The 23,994-nt window shown below is 45.4% G+C and overlaps 1 protein-coding gene across 1 annotated transcript; it reads left to right on the forward strand.

Moving 5' to 3' along the window:
- Nucleotides 1-535: 535 nt before the first annotated feature.
- LOC149360330 (uncharacterized) lies at nt 536-22,135 on the forward strand. The gene is made up of 6 exons (XM_089567834.1): nt 536-540; nt 1,019-1,172; nt 3,494-3,633; nt 8,684-8,751; nt 19,832-19,912; nt 21,798-22,135. The coding sequence occupies exons 1-6, from the start codon at nt 536-538 to the stop codon at nt 21,932-21,934; spliced, it is 585 nt and encodes a 194-aa protein (XP_089423960.1). The 3' UTR covers nt 21,935-22,135.
- The last annotated feature ends 1,859 nt before the right edge of the window (nt 22,136-23,994 follow it).

Genomic DNA, 23,994 nt, shown 5'->3' on the forward strand with positions numbered 1-23,994 from the left:
AAGCAGGATGGTATAAAATAAAATTGCTGATTTGACTTCCTTCTTTGATCTGTGGATCAGAAACAAGATAATCATATAGCAGATGGTGGAGGAGGTAATTCATAGCTTTATGGCTCTTTATTTCTTGACCGATAAACATGACGTTCTATGGTAGCGTGTGCGTGCTGTTGGCAGTTTATACGGTAACCAAGCAACCTCTTCGGATGATCACGCATTTAGAAGCATTTGAAAGCAGGTTTGCTTTATCTTCGTACTTTTATTTTGTTTATGTCACTGTCTCTGGCATATTTTTGCGTGGACTGCGAGCATCGTTGTTCCACTCTTCGAGGAGTGCACTTTAATTGGGATGTGCAGTCCTATTCATATTCTAGGGATGTTATTTTCACAGATTCACGGAAAGTATTCACGATGAGTTTACTTGAGATTCGAAGCTACATAGATAAACGGCGTGTATTGAATGCAGTAAAGAAGTGTTTTAACTTGTTGGCCTAATGAACTATTTTCAGCTGTTTCAGCACATTTGGTGAAAACGACTATGGGGTAAGCGAATTCAGTGCGTTTTACGAACTTTATCAAAAACAGAGCATCCCCCCAAATCCGGGATTTGCGCGAGGTTCAGGTGTCCGCCGACATATGTGAGACAGATACTGCGCCATTTCCTTTCCTGAAAAACCAATTTACCAATTTACCAAAGGTGCTTGTTCATATGCCAGCGCTTTTAGCTCACTTTTGCTCAAATTTTACCGCGCGGTATCCGAATGTCATTTTGACATTTAGAAGAGGTGCGTCAGTCGAGCAAATATGCTCCAATTCCTACAATGGAGAAAAACATTCCGAAGGTCGCAGCCAACACGAAAATAACACAGATTACGAAATTCATTACACGTAGCAACCTACGCGCGACACAGCAAGAGGTAGTGAGAAATTGGTTTTCTGAAAGGAATGTAGGGGGACGGATGTCATGCGCTATCTCTGGCTTTAAATGCACATAAAGCTAGCACAGCCGACTTTAGAGCAGCCATCCGCAAGGTGTAGTCATCAGAGGCTCCACGATGAGGACTTTCCTAGGCTTTTCCCTGGTCGCCTGCTTTGCAAGCATCTTGGTCATGGGCAAACTGCCACCCCCTGGAGGACCACAGAGCCTTCAAATCGAACCGATCGACGTCTTGAAGGTGGTTATGAAGTGCTGAACCTTAGGGATAGCAAGGACTTCAGATGTATTTCTGTCACAGTATTTAAACTATAAAAGTCTCCGAAATTATGTAGTACCGATTGCTCCAGAAGCAATCTGTCTGGTTTTAAGATCCAGTTTGTCATTGTCTGTGGCGATATCTAGAGAGCAAGAATAACTGGGCATTAATTTAGCGGATGGGTTTCCTTGTTAATCGTATTGAGTGATAGGATTAAGAACAGGTAGTTGCAGATCATGATAGTTTACTGTATTCACCAACAAGAAACACTTCTTGAATGCTTGCAAGGTTGAAGGCAGTATGGAGAATGGTATAATGTTTTGTGAAATCGAAAGAAAACCCACTTGAACTATTTGAGCTTCACCGCGAAAAAGGAATTTAGCGACGGCTCACTTTTCCTTGTCGCTAATGAGCGCCATGAAAAAAATTATCAGATCTATGCTTACCGGCATAGCGCGTAATCAGCGAAAGCTGATTGACAATAGAGCCTGAGAGGTCCTGAGTGGCAGGCCCATTTCGACATTGCGACTGCCAAGTTGGACGCCTCACAGGCCCGTTTTGGCGCCTGTATGCACTCGTGCATATTCAGCTTTCCTCCGCTGACGGTCTTCGGTTCGATCTCGTTCCCCACACGCTTCACGGACTGCACGGCCCGCTTGCACGAAGCAAATAGTCTAGTTCCCTGTACTAACTTATTCGCTGTGTAAAGCCTCCATTGGTTTTGAAGAAACCCGCCGCGGTGGCTCAATGGTTACGGTGCTCGGCTGCTGATCCGAAAGACGCGTGTTCGATCCCGGCCGCGGCGGCCGAATTTCGATGGAGGCGAAATTCTAGAGGCCCGTGCGCAGTGCGTTGTCAGTGCACGTTAAAGAACCCCCAGGTGGTCGAAATTTTTAGAGCCCTTCACTATGCCGTCCCTCATAGCCTGAGTTGCTTTGCGACGTTAAACCCCAACAAACGAACGAAACGAAAAGGTTCATAACTGGCTCCCTGGGTCAGTGGACACCTCAATCGCGCTTTGTGATATATGGCGGCGGTGTCTGAACATGCGTTACACTGCTGCCGTTGACCGCTTAAATTACTTCTATTAAATCACTTCTACAAATATATCAAATATTTAGTTGTAAAAATATAGCATTTCCTCATGCGCAGGCTTCTTGCGTTCTTACGTTGACGAGCCGCTCATTACGTACAATTTTCTGCTCTATGGCGTAGCGAGAGCCTGCGTTGAGGCACTTTTCACAGCAGAGCTAATTTTAAATGGCTTCTGCAGTGCTGCTACTGTCATCGTTCGAGACCGTATCATGCGACTATCGCCACAAAAAATAGCCTTTCATGTCCACCAAAAGTGATCAGACAAGATTGGAAAAGAGATCCTATGAGTGCTATGTATATGCCACAAATTTTTTATGTGCTGAACCAAGGTGACGGCACAAATGAAGGAATGGGGCCTAGCTTTGCAAGAAACGCCGCAGGTTTTTGGAGACAATTGACTGACATAGATACTCAAACTGCCTTCTATGTTGTGGGCCGTTCGCGCTTTATGTGACGGCAGCGACGCTTCGCCGTGGCGACAAATAGATATATTGACCAGTTATGGTCGACGAAACATTCAAGAGTTTGGAAAATTCCGATAGGTGTCCAGGAGTCGGAGCGGCTGCGGCATGGAATCTATTGGTCTGCACAGAAGTATGCGTGGTACAGTCCAATGTAGCGCCCTATATGCGGCAGAAAAATATTTCATACTGATGCCTACTGTGGGTAGCACAACTCTCCGCGAATATGTGTTGCCGGTTGCATGTGTTTATTAGGAGTCCTACGAGTCACTTCGGGAAATTGATTACTGAATGGAAGTTTTTGGACGGTTATTGCTGTTTCCAAATACTGATAATTTTATGTCGAGGGGCACTACACAAGTTATTTTCGCAAGCTTTAAGATCTCGAAGGAATTCATTGTTTTGATAAAAAAACCTTTTATTTGTTCCTGTTTTTTATTCGATGGAAAAGCGACGGCTTCAATTATGAAAAAAGTATTATAATCAGAAACCTAAAAATTGGACAATATGCGTTCGCCGTACTCTTAGTGTCGAGACTATGCACTACAAGAAATACTAGTTCTTACCGGTTAAACACACAGCCTGGAAATACAAGATACCTTCCTTAATTCATACACCAAACTGACCGCTCAGCACAAGCAAATCTAACGGGCTGGAGAAAATTGGCCTCTTCTTTTACAAGGGCGGAGGTTTGAAGTGTTGGCACCATGTTGACGTTTTTATGCATTCAGAATTATTTTGCTGTAGACCATCGCCAAATTCGAGTACCTCGTCGCCATCTCGGATTCGGACAACGACACGATCTTTGAGTGCCTGCAAGCGAGGAGAGAAGACTTTGACCCCGAAGCTCATACGGTTACTTACGTCTGGATCTTCCCTTCAACTGGGTATGCGATCCTTAGTTGCTATTTTGCGCCTAAAGATATAGCGGTAAGCAGTATTAATGCACAATCAACGCTGTCATGATCCCCACCAACCGGTTGCTAAGACCACTGTGAAAAAATGTGTTCTCCAAGGGATTTGCCATTATTCAGCAGAGTAGTAATTTGGGCCTGTTGGTAGTTCATGATGAGGAAGTTAGAGCGCAAAAAAGCACGCCAATTCACTAGATAAAGGCTATAGCTCGAACCTCCCACCCCATTGTAAGGACTGAAAATGTCTACCGCTGCTGAAAAGCACCTCGGTAATCGGGAGGCATCAAGGTAGGCTCGAACGTGAGCTGTTTGAAGCCGCTAAGATCGCTCAGAATGATCTATGCATCAGCACGCCCTCAGTGCACATGACTCCAAAAGAACATCGATTTTTGTTATCACAATGTGTATAATCTTAACTATTTTGAACCATGTATGCCTTCACCACCTTCTGCGCACTTGCCTCAGGGTTTAACAACAACAAGTTTAGGAGACAACAGGTTTAGCGCATGCGCGGCGGCCCCGCTAGGTTCCCTTCCCGCGCTTCAATAAAGCAGTTGTTGAAAGTTAGCGCTTGTCTCGTCCACGTCTCCACTTTGTCTTTGTTTTTTGCGCTCTAACTTCCTCATCTTGCCATTATTCGTGGCCTTCCATGCTTAGCCGCACAGTCGTAGCTTCCGTGGAGATTTCCTTACCTCGTTATTCTACACCAATATTTGCAGGCATCAATTATTCTCTTTCTCTTGGTGCCAAGCTCGCCTAATCGCCAAATAGCTATCATTTCTAGTCTGTATATGAGCCTCCAATGCCTGCTTTCTGGTCTTAATATTCGACGACATCGGTGCTGACACTAATTTTGACGACTCTGCAGTTGACGGTTGTTCGTTCCCTACCGGCTTCATTCTCCTCGTCCTGAAATACACATTTTTGATGCCCCCCCCCCCCTCTCCCTCTCACCTTTTCTCTCGGATCTGTTACAGTACATTTACATTTTACATCCGAAAAAAAAAAAACACTGGCTTACGAAGCCAGCCATGGTGCACGTCTCCAGAACAGTTCTTTCATCCGGGGCTTTTTACACTGTCCTGAAATCCCAGTTCAGTTCAGGCAGCCCATCGCTGTCCCATTCGCTACCAGACTGATACCCGTGAATGCGCGCTGAGGAGCTCAAATCCATAGCCATAGAGCCTTCATGAGAGGCAGCGCAAATTTTTGCCTTGCGATTGGCTCGCTAGCTCCTGTTTTTGCGGACGACATAGTCCGGGCCTGCAGCACAGTATAAATGGCTTAAATTAGCTGATTGTTCATAGAATCACACAATGCAATTGAAATTTCACAACGATACTGCATCTAAACAAAATATGCGTTTTTATAAGGAGTTCCTATTACAGCCTATCCGCCTCGAGAGCCTTGAGGACGGAGGAGTTCTTTCTAAAAAACACCTTCTCAGTAAAACGACAAAGAAAAGGAATAGAGGACCGCATATGCCGTACATACGACGAAAGCCAACAGCCAATGCAACGGTGCACTCCACATGTTAGTACTGCGCAGAGACCGTTTTCCCAAATGCGCTGTTCTAATACGGGGGCAGGCCGACGACAAATAGAGTGTAAACTGTTTGATAGCCACCATCACTTTTGAAATAACAGCAGCAGAATGCAGTGTCCAAGTGGACTATGTGAATTATTAATAAGGCCGGAGTGGAGCCAAAAAATAAAAAATCAATAAAAAGAGCTTTGACTCAAATCGAAATTTTGGGGCTGCGAAAAGAATAGTCTTTATGAGCTGTGGCTTATGTATAGCCAGGGTCTTTCAATGGTAAGCCGCCGCGGTGGCTCAGTGTTATGGCGCCTGGTTGCAGACCCAAAAGACAAGGGTTCGATCCCGGTCGCGGCGGTCGAATTTCGATGGAGGTGACATGCTGGAGGTCCGTGTACTGTGCGATGTCAGTGCACGTTAGAAAAACCCAAGTGGTTGAAATTTCCGGAGCCCTTCACTACGGCGTCCCTCATAGCCTGCGTCGCTTTGGGACGTTAAACCTCCATAAAACAAACCATCCCTTCCAAAGCAACCACAACTGAAGCTAAAAGCGGAACACAAAGTACTTAGACAGCTAAAGCCAGATGGACGAGAAGCCGGTGTAAATCGCAACTAATTAAAATAAACCGAAAACATCAAGCAAAATTGCGTTACAGAAGTGAACAGCAGCTGCTCATCTGCGAGAGACTTGGGGTTGGATGACACAAAGCGAGTCTGTGTTGTTAATCAGACATTCTTCTATGGTTACGGCAGGGAGTTGGCTGCATGTAGTATCCTTGGGTGACTAGGAACCAATGGGCCTTAGCAAGACATCCACATCGCGCTGCTGTATGCCAATGCAACGAGGTAGACAATGCGCTATAATGCCGCGCGAGCGTAGTTTCAGACAGTTGCCTCACTGGCTGACGTATACTACCCCAAATGTGTGCATGAACTCATAACTTTGTCTTTCTGGGTATTATCACATGTATTATCACGGAAGCTGAAGAAATCGGTATTGCCATGGCTATCGCTTCAGGCAAGAAGCATGCCATAGCCCTGTGAGACTCTCAAGCCAACCTTCGCCGGTATGCTGCAGGGCACCTGACACCAAGATCTATTCACTCACTTTCATGCCACAAGTAAAGCTGGTCGGTCCAGACCTCTGGACATGAGTAAGCAGAAGGTGTGGCTTGTGTGAAGGTGTGGTCCACGTTTTATGCGGTTAAGCAATTTACTATGATAGGACAGATGCGCATTCGGGTTTCTGTTTCCGGAATGGCAACAATTAAAGCTACCCCGCGTGGAATATCACGCCTAGTAAGTTTGGTAATCTGACGGCAGTCACAATTTAACCATTAATGGTCCGGATCAGCGGGAAATCTGGTTTGCAGAAGTTGTCGGAGTTAGGTGCAAAAAATTGGGATTGGTAGAAAAAGGGCGAACATCGCTCGCCGAGCGGTAGATTTCAAGTGTGAATAAACATGAGAAAACTTGTGATTAGAAGGTCGTAATCTCGATTGAAACTTTCGTAGCACATTAGGTATGGAAAGTAAATCAACTGCACTGATAAGGAAATTGTACTAATTAAACTTGAATAGAACCCCTGGCCCTCGAGTTGCGTGTCAAGCACTGTACCGCTAGGCCACGCAGGAACCATTTGTTTTTTCCGAAAACAAAACATGCTTATTTAGAGTAGTATATTCAGAACAGGGATAAAAAGAAGGCTACAAGGATCTAAAAATTTTAACATTCGTGTTTAACATAGGCAGGCACTTAAAAGTAACATTGCAGGAGAGGTTATGTCAGAGAAAGGGAGGTATCTCAGGATGGAAAATGGTTTTTGTCCCGTAGAAAGCCGGTAAAGCTTGGCCGTGAAAATGGAAAGTATTTGATATCCCGCTATACTCTATTCTGCCCGAATAACTATAAATAAAACAAGTCGTTGTCCAGACTCCACTCAGTGTGGGCTGTGTGCATGTGGCGATCCACAAGTGAGCCAATGCGTCCATCAAATATTTTACGGAGCCATTCACGAGGCTGTGTTCGCCTCCACATCCTCGTGAACCTTGAACTGAAACAAAGTTCTGCGGTTTTCGCAGTTCCGGACTGAGTGTGACCCTAGGCCATGCTAGTGCGGTCGCACGCCTTGGTTAGAGCGGTGCTATGTATATACGTCGTGCGGAATTCTATATAATGATTGTGATCGTGAAAGAGGAAACGGTGTCCGTGCCTGCATGGCCAAGAGGAACCGTTGAAGGGAGCCCTTAACTATGTCGTGGTGTACACTTAAAGGGGCCCAGAAACACAATCTTAGTTAGCCTGTTGATTGCATACAGTGAGTTATAATGGTGCTATTAGCGTCGGTAATACCCAGTACATTCCGTTTTTTAATATTTTAATGTCCTCCCAAAAACAACTTCATGGCTCTGATCTTGTCGCCACACAGTGGCGGGTTTTTAGCAGCGGATATGACATCACCTGGCGCGAGCTTGATGACCGGACAAACAGTAAATATACTGCAAATTGTGTGAATAAATAGAGACACATTTTGTCACCTGTCTGCGTTTTATATTAGATCAACAAAACCAACTTGCTTGTCTTAGATAAAAGCCCTGCAAAGCAAGTAAAATAAAAATAAACCACCAGGGGCGCTTTGGCATGGAAACAACGCTGCCAGTCTCAGCAAGAACGAGTTACAGAGAGCAGGCAACCATGGAGTACAAACTTCCGCGACGTGCTCTGGCTGGCTGTTTTGATTGGTTGCGCCAGGTGCAGTCATTGGGAGAGCGAAATAGGGGTGGGAAGCCCCGCCAAAATCGAGTTGAGGGCAGCGTTTTGTTTGCTTGTATTTTGAAATTTCTTCACTGAATAACTCCCGTCCCTGTGCATCGATTCCTGTAATTCTATTTAAGTCAGCATCTGTGTGACATAAAGAACCCACCTGAAGTATAGCCGGTATTCCCCCAGGCAGTGTTTCGCAGCCCCTTTAAGGTGAAGATTAAATGTGCCCCAGATTTTTTGCACGACGTCTATTGTGCACAGACGCGGCAGATACAGTGCCTTACTTTGCACTCTATACACTAATAAGCCTATATGGGAGCAAAAAGAATGAACTGCCCTCTAGCGTACACCCTCTTAGAAAAGGGTGCGCGCTAGAGGGCAGTTCACTCCCTTTTAACTCCTATCTGTTTAGAGTGTAGGGAAGCCATTATCAAATGCAGGCTCCGTGGTGTTTCCTTAACTTTTTTAGGATCAACCACAGATATTATTGAATCTCACAGGTGGGTCCACGAAAATAATCTGGCTCCATTGCGAAAACTTGTCGCTATAGGAGAGAAGTTTTATTTCTACTATAAGTATCATTGCATTTCGGAGTCTGACCCTGTCTTGGCGTTTCGTGGATGGCCGACAGTGTCTTTTCTATTCTGTCATACACGAAGAAGGCGAAATGTTTTCCAAGAGTATATGTATAAAATTTAAATATCAATTTCTTGCATTCTTCTAGGGAAGAATTACCGCTCCACGTAAAAATTGGGGACACTCCCGGGACAGTTTCTGTTACCGTAGCTGAAGGTAAGCAACTCAGCGTTTCACACTCATTCATAGAGCGCGAAAACTTCTTTGCCTTTTCATTAACTGCGCATTGTAAGTCTTTAAAATACAACAGCCCCCATGTTACCACGCGCGTAGTAATTATTAGAGGAGGCACTGTGCAAATATTTGCTGGTAATATAAAGTGGCCAAACGGACCTTGTAGGTCAGAATCGTCTTTTCTTGGGCTAGTTGGTTTTTCATGCTGTAGGTGTTTGCAGCGCGCACGAAACAAGGACAGACAGAAAAGGGAACGAAACAGAGGACCTTGTAGGACGCCACGACGCATCCAGATAGAGAACACCAGGCGCAAATTAGGCAGTGATCTGCCTAGTTAGAAAAAAAGTTAAGTATTAGAATTCAGTTTATCCCTTTGCTAGTTGGCATGACTTGGCTGTATATTGGCTTCCATCAATACTGGTGTTACTATGCCGCAGAAAGCTCCACATTATCTAAAAATTGTTGTTTTAAAATTTTGCACCTTTTAAAAAAGGACACCTGGAATATGTAGTATAGTACAGCTTGACCGAAGGAATTTTTTTTTGGCATGCAATTCCTTCAGGAAAAAACTCTTTTGGAAAAGAAAGGCAAAATTCAGCCTCGTAATTTGCAGCGAATCTTCACAAGTGCTTCCTGGGAAAGTTGATCCTAATTACGGTGCTCTATAAAAAGGGAAGGATAAATCATGCTGTTTTCCCCTGAACATGGAAGTCATTTTTATATAAACTATTCAAAGGGGCCAGCTGCACCTACAATGTCAGAGATCACTAACAGGATAAAAATATCGGCTACAAATTAAAAAAAATTACACATGTTACAACCGCTTAAATTTGGAAGTATGACGAACACATATGTACAAAAAGGAATCTACGATGAGCAGTTACATTCTCAGACTGGCAAGAACAAACACAGCTACGGCACCGCTTTCCTGTTACCGGTTAGCAAGAACCATGCGTCGTTAAACGGTGTTCCTGGAGCATTTTTTAAAACCCTTGAACATCGTAAAGCATTTCCGAGGTGCTAAAGATTTCTTTGATCGAAGTCGGCCCACGAATGAATTTATTCTTCTAGAAGCATGCCTTTTTCTGCAGACCCCGGTAAGCATATCTAGCTCTCAGCATTTCAATGTTCAGTCCGACCCGACCCACCCTAGAAGAATAAATGATAGACCTTAAAAACGAGCACTTGCGTCGCAGAGCACGTCAATGCAAGCCAATTTCGAGAATTTTTTGGTGAAGGCCACTCCAGTAGCGTTTGATGCTCATCTGCAGTTGATGCGAATAGCAGCATCTGCGGTTATCATAGCATGCAGTAAGAGTAGCCCTCGACGTAGAATGAAAAGAAAATATGTAGGCACTTGAGCAATTCTCATGATGTGTAATCGCGAGAGCGGTGTCTCTGATTTTCTTGAGTTCCCACTGCGGTGGTCGCCTCTGCTCCGCTTATCGTTGTTAGTCGCTCTTGTAGCTCCTGGTTGTCCTGCCGCCTTGCTCGCTGCGCTGCTGTGTTCGCTGCTTGGCTGCTCGCCGGAGACTTGAGATGTGCATATTACATTGCTGTAGCGTCTGCAGCTCGCTCTACCTTTCCCGTTGCGGGCAACCGGAGGGGGGGGGGGGCACTGTTTCGCTGCAGCAGTTCGCTTCGCACGTTTCGCTGCGTTGCGATGGGCTCTTACGTCGGCAGTGAACTGCAGCCTCTGGCCGCGCCTTGCTGTCTTCCCTGATGATGAAGACGCCAGCGGTTCAACTTCGGACGATGAAGAGTTCATAGGCCGTTTGCATGAATACGGCAGTGGGCATCGTACTTCCGAGTGTATCTCGCGCAGGCGACACGCCACCGCTTACATGTACCGCTTCAAGTCTGTCGGGCTGACCCCTCAACCTGGTGGTGGTAGTGGTGGAAACGTTTATTACCAATGATGTAAATCGTGGGGGCGAAGCCTCCTACATGGCACTTGGATGCCCCCTCAATGTGAGGAGGAGGCACCCTTACAACGCGAAGGATAGCCCCTGGAGCGCAATCCTTCGGTGAGCGCTGGAGATGATCCGGCGCTGGTCTTGAGCGGACGAGCTGGTCAGAAGAGACTCCCAGTAAGACTCCGCCGCTGTTGGTGACGGGGGATGAGGGAAGGTGGGGCATGTGAGGAGGGTGTGTAAGAAGTCTCCTGGTTTGCCGCAAAGTTTGCATGATGACGGGAATTGTTCTGGGTATCGGGCATGCAGCAGTATTGGGTATGGGGCAGTCCGGGTTTCTAGTTGTCGCCAATGTGCAGCCTGAGCTATGTGCCCGTGATGGATGGGTCCAACCGCGCCCACCTTGAGTAAAGTCTGCTTTTCTATCTTGCTGAGTTGGTATTGCAGCAGCCGCAGGGCGGAGGAGGGGTGCCCTCAAAGCTGCTTCCATTCAACGTGAAAGTCGACTTGCCTTTCTCGATTCCTCCTTGCCTTGCGATGGCTTATTGCTCCAAGAGGGCTGATGAAGTCATTCGCGGGCCGCGTTTCTGGTCCGCGTGCGTGCCACGGCTTTCTGATGACTGGGATTTCCACACACTAGACAAGTAATGATCTCGCGTTAAAGACATCTTGCCTCTGAAAATAGCACAAACGATGCGCATCTCTCTGACCCATGCCTTCATTGAAGGAAACACGCATGGTAAGATCAATGGAGCGCGTACCCTGCAAAGCAGATAAAGTGTACCGGTGCAGCGACACAGCATACGCTCAGCATGCGCAGTGGGCGCTGTAATAAGAAATAATACGCCAACTATGTGCACGTACACTGTAGTCGCATCCGTAACCTTTAGAAGGTGCCAGCGGACACGTTTCAACTGAGCCGCTTCTTGAGCTCGCTTATGAAGAGCGATTAGGCTTAATGTAGTCGTCGTTCCGCAGGTGCTTTCTCAGACGCTTGTCACCGAAAACCAGAAGCGTACCAGTTGTGAGCACCACATGGGCAACTTTTTCAATGAACTTTACCACAACAGCACTATCAACAGCGATGCTTGCGTGGTTATGGCGGTCGGCTGCTGACCCGAAAGACGCGTGTTTCATCTCGGCCGCGGCGGTCGCATTTCGATGGAGGCGAAATGTCATAGGCTATTGCACTGTGCGATGTCAGTGCACGTTAAAGAACACCTGGCGGTCGAGTTATCCGGATCCTTACAGTACACCGTCTCTCATAGCATGATTCACTCCGGGGCATCAAATCTCGTTTAACAGTACCTTTTGCTGGGCTAGTTGGTATGACATTGTGTTCAGGAAAGTAAAAACAGCGCTAAATTCTGCACAAACCACACAGAAAGACGGACAGGACGGGCGCTGTCTCGTCCTGTCCTGTCCCGTCCTGTCCGTCTTTCTGTGTGGTTTGTGTAGAATTTAGCGCTGTTTTTACTTTTCTGAACACAACATAAAATCTCATAAACTGCTGTCGACAGGCAGATAACTTTAATTACATAGAGCGTACGTATTACAAAGAACATCGTGGAAACGCGCCTTCCGGCGCTGGCCTCGCAGAGATGTATGGAATTCAACCAACCTTAAGGGCATTGGCTTCCAGATGTCACTTGCCGAGTGCTCACGCGCACTGCGGAGCAAGAAAAAAAAATGGCTGAGGCTTAACTTGGTTAAGCCTGGAGAATGCGAAGCATCATCGTGTCGCGTAATTTGGAGGCGCACAACCACAGCGACGGCGCGAGGTGGGCCCCCGTTTCTCCACTGTCGTGACGTCATCGTGTCACGTGGTGTGACGTCATGTATCACGTGATTTGGAGGCGCACAACCACAGCGACGGCGCGAGGTGGGCCCCCGTTTCTCCACTGTCGTGACGTCATCGTGTCACGTGGTGTGACGTCATGTATCACGTGATTTGGAGGCGCACCACAGCGACGGCGTGAGGTGGGCCCCCGTTTCTTTACTGTCGTGACGTCATCGTGTCACGTGGTGTGACGTCATGTATCACATGATTTGGAGGCGCATAACCACGGTGAAGGGCTGAAGTGGTAGCTAAAGTAGTATGCTTCGCATAAAAAAAAGTACTTCCTGGCTGCTCTCGCCTCCTTTTCATTCCATCTTGTGCATCGTGTGCCACGGCTGCACGGAGTCCTGCTGTTCCCTCTCCTCCCCGTTGGTGGTGCTGTTCCATGGCCTGCCTCTGGGTCTTCTGGCCGTTTCAAATTTTGGTGAGGCCGTTCCGCGAGTGGGGGATTTGGCCAGGTCTTTCCCCCTTTGGATGTAGGTTCGAAGGCTTTGTAGGTTTTCCGCCATGGCTATGTCTTCCCCGGGCTCAGGTCCGGTAACCTGGTTCGCCAGTTTACCGGCTGAAAATCTGCCGCTAACATCTTTTAGTCAAAACGGTGTCAAGCTAATTCCTGTGGCGCTGGTACCTGTAGGAGGTGGTGTAATTAAAATAAAAAACTCTCGATTGATCCAGGAGCAGCTGAAGGCAGCCGCCAGCCACTATCTTGAGATTTCGGAGGTGCGACCACTTGGCAAGAGAGGAATTCTATGCAAATCGGCTGACTTGGATTGCGTTGCCGATTTGCTGCAGTGCACCTCTTTCGCCTCACTACCGGTGAAGGTATTCATTCCTGAGCAGCTAGCCTGCGTAAAAGGAATTATCCGTGGTGTGGATCCTTCCGCTACACCAGGGGAAATTCTTGCAGACTTTCATGACGCCGGTGTTGGCATCCTTTCAGTTTACCGCTGCAGCAGAGAGGCTGGACGCTCTCGAACACCAACAGAGTCGGTTATTGCAACATTTGCAGGGTACTCTTGTCCGTCCGAGATCAAAGTTTGGCCTATTGTGTATCGTGTGGACCCACTGCAGCCCCATCCTTTACAGTGTAAGAATTGCTGGCGGTTCGGTCACAGTGCCAAATCTTGCAAGTCCGCAACGCGATGTCGCCTTTGTGGCGGTGATCATGCACACGACATTTGCACTTCTGAGTCGCTTAGCTGCTGCCATTGCCACTCTGATCACACAGCTGACGACCCCACCTGCCCGAAGCGTACCGATGAGCAGAACGTTTTGGACAGTATTCAGCGTGACAGGTGCTCGCGCGCTGATGCATACGCCCGCCTTGACAGACGGCAGTGTTCATACGCAAGTATTGCCCGCACGACCACTGCTGATGTGGAGGCAGCCTTAACTAATTCCGTTGTTGCTGCGGTGGAGAAGGCTGTTGCTGGCGTACTTGACCGCATGATCAGTACGTTCAGCGATGCCTTGTCCCAGGTCATTTCCGCGCAGGCTGCTTCATCGGCTTTAAGTAACCTCAACTCGTCTACCTGTCCTCCCTCCTCTGCCACTGCTGCTATTCAGCCCACCACCCCTTCTGCCTCCACGTCCGTGGGTCTAAATGACTCTGACCACGTCCCCCTCTCTAACGCTTGTGAGTCAGATGTTGAAATGACTACTCCATCTCAGAAGCGTCGTGCTTCCTCTCCTCCTTCGAAATCGGACCATCATCATGGTAAGACTAAGAAAAGTTCGCCTGGAATTTCAAAGAAAACAGATCTGTTGAAAGAGGCTGTTGCGGCTACGTTTTTAAAGCAATAATCATGGCGGGAATATCTGTTCTCCAGTGGAATTGTCGCTCTATATCATCTTCTTTCACCGATTTACAGCAGATTATACTAAAACTTAGTGCAGATATTGTTTTAATACAGGAGTCGTGGCTCAATCCTAATCGCCCATTTGCAATTAAAAATTTCTCCGTTTTTAGAAATGATCGCCCAAACGGCAGAGGTGGGGGCTTACTAACATTGATCTCAATGAAACTGTATCATCGTGCTAAAGTGTCTCACAAAATTATGAGACCTGATTGTGAGATACTTTCCGTTGAAATCATCATTCCGCAGTGCGCCCCTGTTACGGTGGCAAATATCTACTTCCCCGCAGGAGTCCGTAGGACGGATGAGCTCGATGCGTTACTGCGCAACAGCTGACGAGTAGTTCTTGCTGGGGACTTCAATTCACATCATGTAATTTGGGGTTTCAGATCAGACTTTAGCGGGAAATTACTTTGGTCTTGGATGTCAGCAAACGGCGTGTAATGTCACAACAGTCGCGCCATAACTTACATGAGGGCTAATTCTCGATAAGCTATTGATTTAACGATAGCAGTTAATTGTACAGCGGTATCTTGGTGGTGTACAGTTGACTGCGGTACGTCCAGTGACCACTCCCCAATTACTTTCACTATTGCGTGCAGTCCAGTCAGGGCGACTGGTTCGCCACAAAAATTTATAAATACTACACTGTTCAAGAACCTCCTAGGTGAGGCCCTCTCGTCTGTTGCCCCCTCCGATAAATCTGACGAGGGACCTCAAGTATTAAATTCTGTGTTAGACGCCTCTCGGCCAGAAGTCTTTACAGTCCGGTCAGGCGTTGAAAAAAAGACTCCTTCCAGTTGGTGGAATGACGACTGCGGAAAAGCCTATCGTCAAAGGAAAGCTGCATGGAAGAGTCTAGCGCATAACCAGTGCCCAAAGAACTGGATAAATTACAAATTCTTTGCAGCCTCTTTTAGAAGAACAATATCTAAGGCTAAGGATGATTATAGTGCCAGCCTGAACACCTATCTGTCTAACCCTGTCAACCGGAAGTCTCTCTATAGATTCATGGAACGTACTCATGTGCTGCCGTCTTCTCACATCTCTCAGTCCACAGTATTGCCACCTCGGGACGAAAAAGATAAACTAGAGTCCATAGCTCAAGGTCTTGCTGTGCTTTTTCGTGCTCGCACTACCTTTCCATCAACCCCGTTTCTTTTGGGGGGAGACTTCACTAAGGTATCTGTATCTGATTTAACGTCTGTAGTTGATTGCTTGTAATCTACTGCCCCTGGAATTGACGCAGTAACAGTTGGCATGCTTAAAATCCTAATGCAAGACTTTGCCCCGTACCACTTGCAGATTGTGAACTTGTTTTTGGAAAAAGCCTGGATTCCAGAAAATTGGAAAATAGCAAAAATTATTTTACTGCTGAAAGAGCAGGGGAATGGTTTTGATCTCGACAATATTCGGCCGATAACTCTCACATCAAATTTGGTTAAGCTTGTAGAGCGGGTAGTCTTCAGCCGCCTCACGTGTCATATTCTGAGTCTTCAAGGTTTTAGCGAGGCTCAGATTGGCTTCCGCCGGGGGTGTTCGATTTGGACCGCGCACATAGACTTCGAGAGCCGTATTAAGGTTGCTATGAGGCAAAATGAGGTATCAGCTCTGGTTACTTTAGATATTGCAAAGGCTTACGACAGCGTTGAACACAGCATTTTGCTTCATAAACTGGCTAATGTACAATCCCCTTTGTACCTCTTTGCGTGGATAGGAGAGTTCTTAAAGAATAGAGCGTTCTTTTGTTCTAAGGGTACGTTAACTTCTACAACATACGCCCAGTCTAGAGGTGTCCCACAAAGCTCCGTTCTTTCACCGTTATTGTTTAACATACTAATGCGGGATATCCCTATTCACACAGCCGTCAAAGTTTATGTGTATGCGGATGATATTGCTTTTTTCGCTTCTGCCAAAGACATTCAGATCCTGTACCAATTACTGCAAGAGTATTTAAATGCTTTGGAAGTTTGGCTAGACAGCATAAACTTAACTTCAAATGTCAACAAGTGTGCCGTCCTTGTTTTCCCACAAGCAACCCCTCTTTACATCTCTCTGTCGTATCACTCTATCCTCATCCCGCAAGTTGATTCAACAAAATACTTGGGTATAATATACGACACGCATTTAGGCTGGCGGCCACACATTAAAAGCATTGCGCTTAAGGGTGAGCGTGCCCTCGGATGGTTGGTGAGGATCAGCAACAAAAAATTCGGTATGCGACGAGACACTCTACTACTTCTTTATAAGACCTATGTAAGGGGAAGAAGAACAGCGGCTTCTGGTCGCCGAGGCGTTCGAAATGCTCGGCCTGTAAATTATGGTCGATTAAAAGTCTTTTACTACTACTACGGCCAATCCTTGAATTCGGCTCCGTTCTCTTTTCTGGGTGCCCAAAGTACAAGCGTGAACCCCTGTTTGTTATGAAGCGACGCGCTCTGCGCCTTTGCTTAGGTCTGCCTAAATCAGTAGCTAATGCTGTGTTGTACTTGGAGGCACGGATACCTGATCTCAATTCCCGGTTTGAGCTTATCACTGTGCGGACATTTTTAAGGTCTTTGGAGCCTGTTCCTGGATTGGCTAACCTTATATTTACAACGAACTCAACTCTCTTCGTTGGTACTCCCTGGCCTCGGTATAAGCTTTTTCAGGTGGTGTTCACTAACTCCCTGCTGTCAAATATTTCTGTATGAATGAGATCTTTAGTACTAGTCAACCACAGGCGGGCTGGCACGGCAGTCTTCTTTGACAACACCCTCCCAAGGAATGCTAAGAACCTGCCCGCCAATATGTTAAATGGGCTCATAGAGGAGTACCTAGACAATTTTCCTAACCATATTGCCGTCTTGCAGATGCCTCCCAGTAAAATGAAAAGGCCGCTATTGGTATTTGCTCAAGGGCTCTTGATTGGAGCTACTCATTTCGGGCCCCTGACTATACCCCTATTTTTGTAGCTGAGTTTCTGGCCGTTGAGTTGACCTTAATAAGGATTCCCTGCAGTATCACTCGGGTTGTTATCCTCTCAGACAACCTTTCTGTTTTGGCAGCGCTCGAAACCTCGAGTGATACTCCTATGAGCCGTTCCCTTCAATTTTTTATTCCTCGACATGTTACAGAAGTACGTTTTCACTGTGTACCTGGGCACTGTGGCATTGTTTCTAATGAGAGGGCTGATTTTTTAGCAAAGTCTGCCCTTGATGGTCCTATTGTCCCTTTCGTCCCAAATACTGTTTACTTGACTCTAGCACGCTTTCAGCGATTCCAGCGTTTCCACACCTTGAGCCATGAGCCTCTCCTCGCTGCAGCGGATTTTCAACACCTGGCATTTCCTTGGAGTTTGCGGATGTGCAGTTCGAGGCAATGTGAGGTGTCCATGACCATTTTGCGCTGCAGGATACCGCGGCTAAATCTTTATTTATGCCGATCGGGGCTTTCGATATCCAACCTTTGTGAGTCTTGTGGCGAAATTGAGTCTGTAGAACATTTTTTCCTCTCCTGCCGGCGGCTCGCTGCTCTCCGTAGAATTTACTTGGAGATCCCCCTCGCTCGGCTTGGGCTTCCTCTATCTATTCCGATTCTCTTATCCTTCGGGGCAAGCGCCAAGGGATATGCCCTGAAACCAGTGTTCGATTCTATTCACAATTATATAATTTCATCTGGTAGATTCCTCTGCAAGAATGTGAATTCACAACTTTTCTTTCTCCGTATTTTTTGTTTTGTACAAATTCTAGCTCTGTGTCCCAAAATTTTAGATTTAAATGTACTCCATTCCCTGTACATGAGTGCGTTTGTATCCGCTATGCACCCTGGCCAATCCCCCGCCGTGGGTATGTGCCATTCAGCCTGAGGACATCATCATCATCATCATCATCATCATCATCATCCTTCCATGAGCAGTCACCTATTTCTGCGTTGAAAGTTTCATGATGTAACTGGAATAGAGTTTCACTAAGTGAAAGAAGCGTTCTGGCTGTTATAATATTATAATGTGCCATATAATCCTATTGAACAAGACGAAGTGTTGACTGAAACTGTTTTTTTCCTGCAGAGAGATAAGCTCGAACGAGGATCGTTGTAGATAAGATAGATGGAAAAGAGGTTTCAACTGCTGCTTATGTGGAACCAAAGAGTCAATGTAGAATAGAGATTAAGAGTGTATGGAACACGTACAATTTAGGTGTCTCAACGAGGCAAGTTAAGATATATTTATTGGAACTCTATATCGTAGGTTACAGGAATAAACTGAGCGCAAAAATGGATGCCGTGGGCGCACGATTATCACCACCTGAATTGAAGTGGTGCACTTTGCAAAAAACAGGTAATGCTAAAGTGCGTTCTTAGTCAGGGTTCACCGAAAGCTGATCAACCTGCATTGCACAGAGAGAGTAGCACTGCATCCGCAGCTCATGAACGAGCTGTGGTTTATTGGTAAAGAAAGCACTGCTGTGCCGTGGCATATAGTTCTTTCATCACATTGTGCTATGTACGACAGCTCCTATCCATAATATTGTCTCGATTCTGGGACTACTGACGGTAATCAGTGGAATTTTATGGAAATGAATAACTGTGCCTTTACCGCACATTTGTTCTGAAGAATAAAGAATTTTTTTTACATTCCTTGTTTACTATAGTTGTTACAAAAAATTCACCTTTGTTTGCATGAAGCGCCTAATGCCGTTTAATAGAGGCTGACCGTTTTCCTCAAGAAATGCTCAAGCTGTTATATAATTGAAATAAATGAGGTGCTTATATTTTATAACTTTTGTTGTATAAGATTTACATAGCAGCTTTTGTAGCCTTTTTATTTTACACTTATTTTGATTGCTGCTCCGGAAGCTGGTCTGTATTGCTTCGGCGACTGAGGGAAATAAATATGAATTGTATCTCCCTGCTAATTAATGAAATCAAAGGTTCAATTGTTATTTATATATACATTGAAAAAATTAAATCCACTGTTAAAAGTTTAGAATACCGCACTAAGGTAGATAGGCTGAAGTTTCTTTACCTTTTAATCCATGGCCACTTGAATATCAACACATCACCATATTTTACAATACACCCTAATGAAACATCAAGACATCGCCATGCTATGTATATTCCTGTGCCGCGTTCTTATAACGATTGTTTTAAGTACAGTTTTTTTCCTCGTGTTATTAAAGAATGGAACATGCTGCCAGAGTTTATTCTAAATATTAACTCCCTCGACGTCTTTCTAGAATGCCTGAAATCTTACCTTAACCGTAGTACACCAATGCAATAGTTTTGCCTCAGCACTTGCATGCGTTATTATTATCAATTGTTTGATTTTTCCTTTGTTTTTTTTTGTGTCGATATCGCAGTTGTGAAATGTACCTTGTGTTGAATGTGAATTTATTAGGTTTTCCACTCCTGTAAAGCCTGAGAAAGGCTGAGAGTATCAATAAATGAAATGAAATGAAATAAATATATTTCAGATCCTACCGAGATGGAAGCAGTCATCTACTACACCGACTATGAAAACTGCGTTGTCGGCGACGTGGAATATCACGGGCATCGTAAGCCGATTGTTTTTGAAACATATCAGGAAGAGCTTCAGATGAGATATAAAGGATGTTGTCATGTAGGGCATGATTTTAGCAGAAACGAAGATGGTCGATTCAACCTCTAATTATCTTGCTTCTCAGGGCAAGTAAAGGAATGGTTTATTTTGGTTTGGTTTACGGGGGTATAACGTCTCAAAGCTACTCAGTCTATGAGGGACGCCGTAGTGAAGGGTTCCGGAAATTTCGACCCCCTTGAGTTCTTCAACGTGCACTGACATCGCACAGCACACGGGCCTCTAGAATTTCGCCTCCATCGAAATTCGACCGGAAAAGAATGGAAATGAATAAATAAGCATTTTCTAACAGAAATGTGGTACACGTACAGTGTTAAACTAACTAAATGGGTTCATTCTTTCTCGACACTTGAACCTCGAAATGGCATGTAAGCTACATTCGAATACAATACCAAAGCCATGCCAATGTCAATGCGAGGTTGCGCTTAAGCCTCGTAAGATGATATCTGGCGTATTGTGGAATTGGCACCTTCTCTATACAGCACGAAGCTGGTTGCTGTACGCGATGCAATGACGCATGTGATGCATCTTTATACCTAAAGAAAACCAACGAAAGAAGATATTTGGCCGTGAAATGGTTTAATAATGGTGTGGTTGCTAGTGGATTCTGAACAAAAAATGAAAGAAAAATTGACGGAAAGGATACTGGTAGCCACGGCATCTGCCGTCTAAACCTGGAGCATATGAGCTGCGGCTAGCGGGAAGAAAAGGACCGGGAAAGGAAAGGGACAGGGAAAGAAAGGGGGATTGGGAGAAAAAAGGATATGGGTGGTAGTGCGGAAATATACACTACGTACAAATGCAGGATGACGCCTCGCACACATTCACGCTGAGCAAAAAGCTAAATCGTGTGTTGACCGATAAGAACACAGTGTTGTAGGTTGAGGCGTGGATCACTTTTATATCTGTTATATCTCAGCGAGCGTTTAAGAAGAGAAGTGCGTTTCTCTAGGAACGCAACGAATGACACTTCTTTTGACTTTGATGTAATGTAACAGAGCATAGGATAATGCTCCACGCTTGGGTAAAATGATACACATGGCAGCTACGACCACTTGATGCGGCGCTTGGGCCGCGGTAGTGAACTATCTCGGAGCGACAAGGGTGCAGGCTTATAAGAACGCCACAGCCTACATATTGGTAATCACATGGTCGCGAATGTGTTTTGACCGAAATGCTCTTGTTGTGCGCGGAGCTTCCAGGAGTTTAGGTGGATTAAGTGCTATAAGATTTTTATGTCACTAAGAGAGGGCAGGTTTGAAAATGTGCACACCTGTGAGTGATTGTCGGATCTTTTCAACGAGAACGCATTCGGAATGTCAATGCGCAAACATTCCAAGAAATGTGCTAAAATATATTATCGCTTGCTTCAATATTGTTTAGGAAACACGCTTATTGTGACCTGCATCTCGCTAGTTAAGTTAGTAAACAAAAATAGCTAATCACGTACGGTAGCCAATTATAACTATTACTGTAGTAGCATTGAGGACTTACTACCGTACGGTTTGTCATGAGCGTTGCCTTGTGTAACGCCAGCCGAAATTTTTCTTTAAGACTATGCTTGATGTAGTGCGCTGAAAAGCGCGATGGTGATCCGAAACGATTTACTTAACTAGTCATGACACTTCGGCTACAAAAATTGAATATCATAAGGGAAAAAGACAAAAATAAGAATAAAAAATTGAGTAAGGTTTCTTATTTTATGATGCTCGTTACGCGATCTCCGCAGTATTGAAAGTAGATAGGATCTGTTCGGAGTATTGAAAACTCGTACGGACATGCTCTATCCTGGGCTTTTTTCTTTTCCTCGCATCTTGTGCTAGAGTGCTCCCTTTGGACCAAGAGGGCAGTTAAAGATGCCGTGCCTCAAGACTGCATTGACCACTTCGTGGACACATGCGGCGTCATCGTGCCTCCCCACAGCCGGGACTTGTGCCCAGATGGCGAAGGCGACTACTAGCATGAGAAGCAGCGCCATGTTCTGGCACGCAGCACCGCAGTAATCTAGGGTGTCGTGGTACCAAAGCTTTAAGCACGCTGTTTTACGAGGCGCACCATGACTTTCCAAGTGATGCTGATTGCAACTCTCTTCTTTATTGCTATGCTTTTATGTTCGTGGTGAAGATGAAGTAAATTTCTCAATAAAAATCGGTTATAAGCACTTGTAGTGTTGAGAGCTTTACTCTGATGCCCAGCAGTGGGTACCAGAAGCTAGCGCATGCTCACACAGTAAAAAAAAGAATCAGATGGTCCAAATGATAAGGCAGTAATTACTCATTGACATCCACTCGATCGCAGCCATACGGCTACAAAGGAAAACTACACAGCTTTCTCAAAAACTTCGCAGTTAAAGGAAAATTCGCTTGGTCTGGGGTTCGATCCCGGGACCACCGCTTTACCGGAGCACTCGCTCTATCAATTCAGTTAGCCGCGACGCAAGCTTATGGTAGGGCGAGAGATGGTAAGAGTGAGGTGGTCAAAGTGATTTATGCTGGAAAGAATGTGCGTTGACGCGACTGCACAGATGAACTACATCTTCAATGTAATTTGTAAATGTTTCGCCGAGCCACTGTGATCGATCGTGCAGGCGTTGTTCGGCGCGGAGCTTGCGTACAGCACGACGATCAAACACGGTTGTAAGATTAGCCTCGAATGAGTCCCATGTCGGGATATCTGCTTCGTGATTACTAGAGGCCGGATTTTTAGGCAATAAAAACACGTTCTAGGCGCCATAAATAGGCGGCTAAAATTGCATTTTAGGCACCTAACGGAGAAAAATAGGCACTATAAACTTTATTCATAGTGCACACAGTTCCGAACTTCAGCGCGCAATATCTGCCGTAAAATAAAACAAAAACACAGCAGGAATGATTTGGGACCTTAAGCAAGGTGCGAACATTAGAAGCCGTTTTTTTCAAGGCTGTCGCGCAACTTTTCGTACAATACACATGCTTCAGCAGAGCAAATGTGACGGTTACCAACCCTTTTAGAACACTTTGGTATACCTCGAAACAAACAATTCGCTTGTCGTGTACAAAAGTAGAAACAGTGACCACCTTAACAGGAGACCATGTATTTAGAAACTGATAGAAACATTGTCAATTCAAAGCATCTGAAAAATGAGTGCAGTCTTCGCTCACAAAGGAATTGAACTTATTTATTGCAGGCATACACGATGCTTCAACAGTAATAAATATGTTGTCATTTGTATAAACAGTGTTTTATAGTTTGTGGCTTCACGTGTCTGGAGCCACGCGACTATCAAATTGTGTTTGCCATTAGAAGGGTCTGGAAACCACAAATACAAGATGCTAGAAAATGTTACACACAGTGCTGCTTGATGCGGAATATGCCGTAAAGAATCATAGTCCTGCACGGGCCTACGTGCATCCCCGATGATCTATGGCAAAATAAACATCATCCATCTAGAAATCACTGTCAAAGCTATGGAAGCAGTAGCAGACAAGCACCATCTGGGGCACAAGGAACGAAAATAAGGCAGGTTACCCAGGTGGAAATTTTAATCAGTTAAACTGTTTCCAGCAGGTTTATGGAACATTTTACAGTTGGTTTCAATTCGAACCAACGGGGAATTATTTGGACGAACCTATAACTTACTCCGTGTACTTTCCGAAATGTGGTGCCATCTGGTCAACTACCACTTTAACAGCCAAAGTCATCAACAAGCTGCCACGATAAAATGGCAGAAAATAGGAAAAAGGTTGCTTCGATATTTTCAGCTGACGTGGTTGGTATTGTGTACACAGCCGGCGTAGGTGCAGTATTCACCATGGCCAACTGACGAGGTCATCTAATGTTGCCACGTGTGTGTTCTACTCAAAACCGAAATGGATTCGAAAGCAAACAGAATCTGAAAGCAAAACCACAGCGTATTTCAGGCCCCTTTTCTGTAAAATAGGGCATTTTTAAACACCACCGTCGGAAATAGGCATTTATAGGACCTGAAACCCAAAATAGGCATTTATAGGCACTACAAAAAGAGTATTAAACATATTGTCA

This window comes from Amblyomma mixtum, chromosome 2 (assembly GCF_055824585.1).
Source record: "Amblyomma mixtum isolate Tamu chromosome 2, ASM5582458v1, whole genome shotgun sequence".
NCBI lineage: Eukaryota > Metazoa > Arthropoda > Arachnida > Ixodida > Ixodidae > Amblyomma > Amblyomma mixtum.

Bases quoted from the DNA above. Each gene is read 5' to 3' on its own strand.
- LOC149360330 (XM_089567834.1), top strand. The intron at 1,173-3,493 runs GTGGTTATGAAG...ATTTTGCTGTAG, and splicing joins AACCGATCGACGTCTTGAAG to ACCATCGCCAAATTCGAGTA. The intron at 19,913-21,797 runs GTAAGCCGATTG...ATCTTGTGCTAG, and splicing joins CGTGGAATATCACGGGCATC to AGTGCTCCCTTTGGACCAAG.